At 42.1% G+C, this 9,634-nt stretch overlaps 1 protein-coding gene across 1 annotated transcript in view; it reads left to right on the forward strand.

Moving 5' to 3' along the window:
- Window positions 1-9,356, forward strand: part of LOC127952526 (alpha-tectorin-like) — a 32,350-nt gene extending 22,994 nt beyond the window's left edge. The window contains exons 7-8 of the mRNA XM_052551051.1: window positions 9,043-9,145; window positions 9,232-9,356. Coding sequence (XP_052407011.1) covers window positions 9,043-9,145; window positions 9,232-9,335 — 207 coding nt within the window. The 3' untranslated portion in view covers window positions 9,336-9,356. The remainder of the gene's footprint in view (window positions 1-9,042; window positions 9,146-9,231) is intronic.
- Window positions 9,357-9,634: the final 278 nt, after the last annotated feature.

A 9,634-nucleotide genomic window follows, 5' to 3' on the forward strand; every position in this document is an offset into this window, starting at 1 on the left:
CAATAGACCAACAGAAATAGCCACGATAGGCCAGACGCAGACAGCCACAATAGGCAGACGCAGACAGGCCTCGATAGACCATACAGAAAAATAGCCATGATAGCCAGACACGGACAGGCCTCGATAGACCAACGGAAATAGCCACAATAGGCCAGACACAGACAGGCCTCGATAGACCATACATAAATAGCCACGAAAGGCCAGACGCAGACAGCCACAATAGGCAGACGCAGACAGGCCTCGATAGACCATACAGAAAAATAGCCATGATAGCCAGACACGGACAGGCCTCGATAGACCAACGGAAATAGCCACGATAGGCCAGACGCAGACAGCCACGATAGGCAGACATGGACAGGCCCCGATAGACCAAACATAAATAGCCACGATAGGCCACACGCAGACAGCCACGATAGGCAGACACAGACAGGCCTCAATAGACCAACAGAAATAGCCACGATAGGCCAGACGCAGACAGCCACGATAGGCAGACACAGACAGGCCTCAATAGACCAACAGAAATAGCCACGATAGGCCAGACGCAGACAGCCATGATAGGCAGACACAGACAGCCTCGATAGACCGTACAGAAAAATAGCCATGATAGCCAGACACAGACAGGCCTCGATAGACCATACATAAATAGCCACGAAAGGCCAGACGCAGACAGCCACAATAGGCAGACGCAGACAGGCCTCGATAGACCATACAGAAAAATAGCCATGATAGCCAGACACGGACAGGCCTCGATAGACCAACGGAAATAGCCACAATAGGCCAGACGCAGACAGCCACGATAGGCAGACACGGACAGGCCTCGATAGACCGTACAGAAATAGCCACGATAGGCCAGACGCAGACAGCCACGAAAGGCAGACGCAAGACAGGCCTCGATAGACCGTACATAAATAGCCACAATAGGCCAGACGCAGACAGCCACAATGGCAGACGCAGACAGGCCTCAATAAGCCGTACAGAAATAGCAACAATAGGCAGACACAGGACAGGCCTCAATAGACCGTACAGAAAAATAGCCATGATGGCCGGACACGGACAGGCCTCGATAGACCGTACAGAAATAGCCACGATAGGCCAGACACAGACAGCCACGATAGGCAGACACGGACAGGCCTCGATAGGCCATACAGAAATAGCCATTATAGCCGGACACAGATAGGCCTCGATAGACCATACAGAAATAGCCACGATAGGCAGACACGGGACAGGCCTCGATAGACCGTACAGAAAAATAGCCATAATAGCCGGACATGGACAGGCCTCGATAGACCGTACAGAAATAGCCACGATAGGCCAGACACAGACAGCCACAATAGGCAGACACGGAAAGGCCTCAAAAGACCGTACAGAAATAGGCATGATAGCCGGACACTGATAGACCTCGATAGACCGTACAGAAATAGCCACGATAGGCAGACACAGACAGGCCTCGAAAGACCGTACAGAAATAGCCATGATAGGCAGACACAGACAGGCCTCGAAAGACCGTACAGAAATAGCCACAAAGGCCAGACATGTACAGGCCTTGATAGACCATACAGATATAGTAACACCACCACCAGTAATTGCATGAATTTACCTGATTAGTTACAGGAGAGCTTGCTGAGCTTCAATAATGGTTTAGAATCAGGTCTGATGTATGATTCAAATGCTAAGGAAGACCATCTGCCCATGATCTTAACAGCTGATGTAGAGATCCTTCGTTCAGCTGCTGAAGTAGCTGCCCCAATTCTGAATGAATGGCCAGTAGAGAGAGGGGGATAGACTGCAGCTTTGAGAACAGTGGTTAAGTGAGTTCTAAAACAGGCTTTGGAAAGGGGTGCTCCGTTAGGTAAAATAGAGCTAGTGCGTTTTTAGAAGTTCTAGGTCGGATTTTAAGAAATTCACCATGCAGAGAAGGGACAGAATTTATTATTGATTTTAGAATTGTTAAGGTGACACCAGAACCTTGCACATCGGTTTTGAGTGCTTGAGGGGAGTGTGAAGAATTTTGGTCCGAATCATAGATCTGAAGGAAATGCCGCGAGCAGGATCAAATTGATTAGTTTGAAGTGAATTCCCCTGGAAGCATAACCCGTAGAAGGCAGATAAACACTGCCTCGAGAAGAATATTGGAGGTACTTAGAAAGAAGGCCGTAGCAGATGAAGTAATTAATTTTGCAATATGGGCAGGGTAATAGGCAGACATTTGTCTTTAATTTGTTGGAAGATTTAGCTAACCCCTTAAGTAGTAATAGAACTGAATAACCAAAAGGCTTGAAAATTAGGATTATACAATTTTAGCGTAAATTAGATGCTGGCAAGGAGTCTGCGAATAGAGAAATTTTGAGATTGCGATTTTTTTTTTTTTTTTTATATAATACGAGAAAGGAGCAACGGTCGAAATTAGAATAGGAACGCAAAAATTGGAAGGAAAAACATTAGAAAGCGGACCATGCAAACGTGTAGGCTTGATTGTAGAGGGAGCGACGCCTTAGAAATGTGATTTCCAGCTGACGTAAGCACTTCGTTTAGTATAATGTCTGCTAACGGAGGGCAGACTGAAGAATCCGGGTTGGCTGAGGGCACAGCTGTCTGAAAGTCTAAAAGTGTAAAGTGAAGGCCGCAACAGCCGAGTAAGAGTGAATGAACCAACACCAGTAGATGCGCGAAATAAACAAGCCTTGATTGTAGCTTAACCCTTTAACTGTCACTCCCCAATTATTATTATTTTTTTTTTTTTTTAATAAGTTGACGTATCAAAAGTTAAGTTTAAAATACGCATAAATCGAATTGACTTAAACTTACTAGCACACATTGCTAATCTTGATGTAAACAATTAAACATTGTTTGTCTTAGTAATCTTATCAAATTCTGAACATTTCCACTCTGTAACGAATCATTTTTCTGATGACGTCAGTTTGACAGCATGAGCAGAACCTCCTTAACGCGCCCCTCCAGCCGTTAGTTAGCTATGAGTGATGGGCGGTCAAGCTGCACTTTTCTCTCCATCGACTTCCATTCATACGCATACGAATGCATCGGACCGGAAACGCAAGCTTATGCGAAAAATTTCGCTGCGTTCCAAGTTCAAGTTTGGTGAACTCTGACCTGGGAATTTGCATAACGTGAGGATGTGGACCAGTAGAAGAGCGATACATTGCTGCATGACCTCTCTGTAAAAAATTCAAAAAGGAAGGAAGCGCTATAACTTTAGCTGTTGCACAGCGTCCTATTTTATAATACATTAAAAGAGTTATAAAATAAAAGAAAAGAAGCTGCATGGTTTGTAGTGTCGACGGGAACAGATGATACATTGGAATGACGACGTTTTATATATATTTATTTATTTTATTTTTTATTTTTTTCCCTCCTCCCCTTAGGGTGTATATATTTATAGAGAGAGATACAGAGTAACGTTACAATATAATAAAACGCTTTCGACGCCGTCGCAAAAGACAAAGTGCAAGCAAGCACATATTAATCCATCTTGTGATAACTGAGGGGAGACCGTTTTATCTTGCTCCCGCCCATATTCGCAGTGGCGTCCGAAATAATTTCGCATGTTTAAAGTCTAGTGTGACCGCGCCTTGAGACGGAGACCAGGAGCGCAAACAAACCATGCCTGCTAATTAATATTCGGTTTAAACTGGAGATGTGTCACTACTCTGAAATAAGGTCAGCAGCAACTCGTGTCACGTGGAGTTATATGCCTGCTGACTGAGCATTGAGCCGTATCTTACCTACGACTCAAAAGAAAGGGTCCATATACGCATCAGCTTGGTAGATCCAGTGTTCATAATGCGCTAGCCCAAGAGTAAGCCATGTAAAGATGAGGTGAGAGCAGCGGTTCCCTGCATCTGCAACCATAGAATCCCATTAGAGTATGAACTTTTCAGGAATAACGCAAATGAAAAAGACTGAATAAACAAAGATTAAAGCATAGGATTAAATCTCAAGTGTGCTAGACAGAGCCTTTTTTTTTCAGAAATGTGAAAAATCTTTATCAGTATAAAAGATTGTAGCGTTTATGATGAGCCTTAAAGTGCCTAATTACGAATAAGTTATTCAGAAAATTGCATGCACTATGATCAACATCTTAATTATGCTGTGCAAGTCTGCTAGATAAACAAGCACGAAACGCCCAGTGCTTTATTTGAACGTGTGAGTATAAATCCTTGCAGAGAATAAATTAATGCCCAGGCGCCGCAAGTGCATAGAACAAAATGATACCTATAATGCTGTAGACTGGTGAAGTGATGGAGGCGAGATGCCGAAGAGACCGGTAGCCTTAATTCTGTCTGCTGGTCCGGAGAGACTTCATTCGTGCAGGTTCACGTGAGCGTACAGATGAATATTTGTTGATTGAGACCAAAGTCTTTTTCAGTCTTTGCACCAGCGTTGCCAAGACCGGTTTTTTTTTTTTTTTTTTTTTTTGGGTTGCTATTTCTGTTCTGGGTTTGAAGTGACCCCAATAGTGTCATATATAGCCCCTATAATGTGAATTCTACCGATAAATCCCTTTTGAATGTGATTGGGCTATTTTTTTCTTTTTTTAAATAGTAATACTGGCGGTTTTGAGAACCTGGCAACCCTGGCCTGGAAGCACACGGAACTCCGCCAATGTTCACATCCTCTGCCGAGAAAAGCTTGTAAATCATCCAATACAAACAACTGCAGATAATCACCGCGACACGGAGCTAAGCCAACGATCCCGTGTGCATCTTAGAGGAACGTAAAACTCTAGATAGTTTGCGGGGCACGAACTTAATTACAGCAAGTAGATGAATAAACGCAACAGCTTGAGAAAGGACAATCGCGTCGGAATCTGCGGTTGTTGTCGCGTTGGGATCAGCGGTTGTTGTCGCGTCGGAATCTGTGGTTGTTGTCGCATCGGCATCTGCCCGTTGTCGCGTCGGCATCTGCAAACTCAAACATGTGTAAGTACGATCTTTAATACAAGAGTATAAAAATACGTGATTGGATAATGATGAAGGTAATTAGTGACGAATTGATTGAGTCTTCCTGGCAGAACTTAGGCTAAAGCTTCCATTTTTTGTAAAAATAGGCTAACGATTGCGTCATAACCACTCGTCTCTCTGTCGCATTACCGTACAGACAGGAGGCGAAGCTCGCAGGCAATTAACTTAATATGGCGTACTGGCGTTACATTTTAAAATACTATACAAAATAATTAATCAGAATACTTACTCCTGCTCACTCACGCCAAAGAACTCCCCGCTCAAGCTCGCCGTCTCTGCAAGATTAACGATGGCAGTTTGCACGCACAGCTACTAGAAGATTTACATCTGTCAGACAGGTTGCTGACGTCGTCAAGCTTAGTTTGAGTCTTGCTCGAGGAAGCTACTGTATGCCAGCAGCGGTAAGAAAGTGCTTGCTCGCTATGATTTATGTCGCGTTCCAGGCAACCCGTAACCCGTGTTTTTCCAACCTTAAACCTGTGAAAGTGCACTGGAACGGCAGTCAAATCCGTGACTTCCGAGATCAATGTACTCCGAGTTCCGAGGTCACACAGCACGCAAAACAACGATGACAGCCCCTACGGATAATACTGCCTATGGATGCAGTGTTTATGCAAGTGGTACATTTTGAAAAATAGACTTTAGGACAATGTAATATTGCAATAAAATTAATAATCTAGCTAAATTTCCTTGCGCTTTTGACTTGCCTGGAACGGTACAAAGTCGTTAGTCGTGGTTTGAAATAGTGGCTCACCAGCTCAAAAACCTGGAACGCAGCACCAGACTCCGGTCATAGAGCCGCTGCCCGTGCACTCAAACTTACCATGACGTTGCCGGGAGTAGACACCTGCGCGGGAGGGATTTTTCCGTCCTGCTCCCGCAAAAAAAAATTATTTTCTCCGGCTCCCGCCCGCAAAATCCCGCGGGTAAACGTATAGCAGTTTTTCTTTTTTTTTTAATACATTGCATATTCTACCTGCTACTCTTTTATTTTTTTCACTTGCTCCCCTGTTGAATATAAATTTAAAAAAGAAACGGAAAATAAACAAATGTTTCGTTTTATTTGCGTTTAATTAAAAGTATGAACATGAACAAGGAACTTTAGAACATAGAAATACAGTTAAAAAAAAGTAAGAAATGTAAATAAAAAATATATACCTATAGTAATTAGGCTATATAGCCTAATAAATTATTTAATAATAATAAACCTGGATTTTTTTCATGTTCAAAGGAAAAGTAGCTTATGGGGCCTGCGCAATTCCTTCAAACATTAAAAAAAAAAATCCTAATTCCTCAATAACAAAATAGACCAATTTTAAATATTTAGCTAAATAAATAAATAAAAATAAACTGAATTTACAAAAAAAAAAAAAAAAAACTGTACGACTACTTTTGCCCATGCAGGGATATCATGTCGTTCACTGTTGAGAGCTTCAGTTTAATCCGTCTCTGCTCCAGTATGTGACCGCAAATACTGAAAACCCTATGCTAGAGCTGTAATCGGGCCTTAAAAGTTAGGCCCGACAGGTTTCGGCCCGAGCCCGACAAGTACATTTTGATTGACAGCTTTTTTAAAGCCCGAACCCGTTTACAGCCCGACATTATTCAAATGTGCGCACGCACACAGCTCTTTTGCCTTTTGTCAACAATGAGTAATTTTATTCATGTTTTAACATAATTTACTCATAACTAACGTAGACTAGACCACTTGGAAGTTGGAATAAAGAAATAAAATAAGTCCTCTGTGACATCGTAACATCTCAGCATTCTAGACATAGACTCATTTAACCTATAAATAGACCAACGCACCAATAAATCGAGTCATTTAAAAAAAAAAAATTAAGATAAATTTTAAATTAAGATGGGGATTTGGCAATAACGAAATTAAGATAAAAGGCTCCGCCAGATTTGCTTTATTTAATAAAATAATGCCAACATTAGCGTAAATACTCTGTCAACATTATGCATTTAAGACTCAATGAATATTTAGTTATTTGAAAAACCTTTACTCACAGAGATTAGGCTCGGTCTACATGTTTTTGTGGAGGAAAATGATTGAATCCACTGTAGATGTCTTCAGCGCGTTCCTGCGCTCACTGATGGTGCGTCATTATTCACTCGTTATTCTCATTATAAACATGGTCAAAACTTTTCCACACCTCAGAGTTAGCTTTAGTTGCTGGTGCAACCAAAACGTAATCACCAGAGGCAAGCCTCCGTTACACCTGCTCAGCATTCATTTTCGCATCTTTCTCGCGCTAATCGAAACGCATCACATGGCCGCTCCTTTACCTCGCAAACCGGAGCGCAAGCCCGAGCCCGGCCCGAACCCGCGTAAGATGATAGAAATTAAGCCCGAACCCGACCGAACCCGACCGAACCCGACGGGTCCCATCGGGTTTGGGCAAAGATCTTCAGCTCTACCCTATGCTAGCTGGAATACAAAGTAGCCTACATGGCGTGTTTGCCGCGTCCGCATTCACCCATCAAATTTTGTCCCGCGCCGCTCTCGGTTGCGCTGGGTACCGCGGTACTCCCGCGAGAGTGCAGGTCTCTAGCCGGGAGCAACTATTAGCTGACACACCGTTGTCTATGGCTGTGTCCAAATTCAGGGTCTACATCCTTCGGAGGACGCATTTGAAGGATGTTACGTCACAGCGCCGCGACGAAGGCTGTCCAAATTCGTAGGATCCTTCAAATGCGGCCCACAAATGCGTCCTCCTTTTCCCCGAATTCGAAGGATGGGTGTGGTGGATCCTTTCGCGTCCTACCTATCCCATAATTCTTTTCGGCAGGACGAAGCGAGCGGTAGCGGAGTGGGGGAGGAGTATTATTTTCGATGTTTTTTAAAAACTGGCTTTTCAAAAATATATATTTTCAGTGGTTTTCTAGTTAGGCATTTTGTTTTAGCGTTAAGCATTTTTTTTTTACATGTGTACGTGTATATGTAAAAAAAAAAAAAAAAAACGTTTACTTTTGTAAACTAGCTTCTTCCTTACTGCCTGTGTGAATATCCCCTTACACACAGCTTATTTGTTAGTGATTGAAGCTGTTTTTAACGCTTCTAAGGACGAAAGAGCAGAGAGAAGTGTTTATAAAGCTCCGGGGAGAGAACGATGAGCTCTTCACTGGCGTCTTGCTTGGCGCTGTCACGGTTGCTAGGCGACAGGATATGAGCAACGGTTAAGGGAGGGAACTGAAAGAAGGGTAGGCTGTCCAAATTCACAAACACCGACTTCCGGTTTTTGCGGTCGTCGGAGGACCCATCCTCCTTCAACCGAGTAGGAAGGATCCTAAGGAGGATGCAGACCCTGAATTTGGACACAGCTTATGACTGACCATGTCTGCGATTAAAAATACGCTTGTGCACATTTATAGCAGAACATGATTTGTCATTTAGAATTTCGCAGCCACTGGTCACCCTGTGTAGAAAACTGACAGAAGACAAAAAAAAAAAAAAAAAAGCGTTAACTAGCCTGTTGGTTTCAAATCAACATGCGAGTTACATCCCAGAAAAAAAGTTATTGTTATTGTTTAGAAGAAAACACTTTATTTGACATGGTACTTTTAAATAAATGGTGCCAAACCTAATCACCCCCCCCCCCCCATAAAAAAAAGTTCAGGCTCAGGATTTTTTCTCCACTTTAACCCCTGGGCTTTTATGCATTTGCTTTGGTGTGTTTAAGAACTCCATCTTCTTTGACGTGCTTTTTTTTTTCATGGCAGGAAAACAACATCTCCAAGTTCCTAGCAACATAAATACACTGTGTTGAATAGCTGAGCTGCCAAAAATGTATATGCACCTGTACTATCACTCCAATATTTTTTATGGAAATGGAATGGTTCTTTTGCATTGCAAACATGACACTGGACTCTGAACTGCTGCTAATCATTATTCTTTTGTCTATAATATTCTGACAATTGATACACGTCTCACACCAAGAAGTATATCAGAGCCTTTAATGTCAGGGATGCTATAATACTTGTTTTTGGAGACTTTTACTTATTATAAGTTATATTGAACAGGGCTTACGAAGCTGGATTTTGTCTTTTTCTTCTGTAGAACTGTAACTCTGGGCAGCACTGGAGAAAGCGCAGGTCTCTGGACTTCCACGACAGTTCTTCAATATCCATGGGTCCTCTAATGTTGTCAGAAGGAAACACAGGTGAACATTTCATTCAACTGTTTTAATTAGTAAGTTATTATTTCTATCATTAATATATTACATTTCATTATTTTCCCTATTCACAGATAAGTGGGTCAAAGACCCAGTGAAGGTATCCAAGGCTTCTTCTCTGTGTGCTTCTCTGATGGTGTTGTTTGTCTTTATGATGAGTGTCTTGATCCTCTTTTAAAATATTTCTGCGAGAAAATTGGAAGCATTTAACATACATATAATCTAATGTCATTATAATTAATGTTGCACTGATGTCACGCTGGTTGTGGGTTTCTAAAGGTTTCTTTACTTCATGGCAGTTATAACTGTGGCATAATAAGCAAATTGTTGTTTTAATCAGTTTTATTAAATATGCATACTACTATATTAATCTTACGGTATTTTACTTGGGATTACGTGGAACAATGGCAAAGCCAATCAGATTCATGCTAATTAAAGTCATGCAAAAACATTACAAGACTGTTTATTTTCAGTTCA

The sequence above is a fragment of the Carassius gibelio genome, chromosome B3 (genome assembly GCF_023724105.1).
Source record: "Carassius gibelio isolate Cgi1373 ecotype wild population from Czech Republic chromosome B3, carGib1.2-hapl.c, whole genome shotgun sequence".
NCBI lineage: Eukaryota > Metazoa > Chordata > Actinopteri > Cypriniformes > Cyprinidae > Carassius > Carassius gibelio.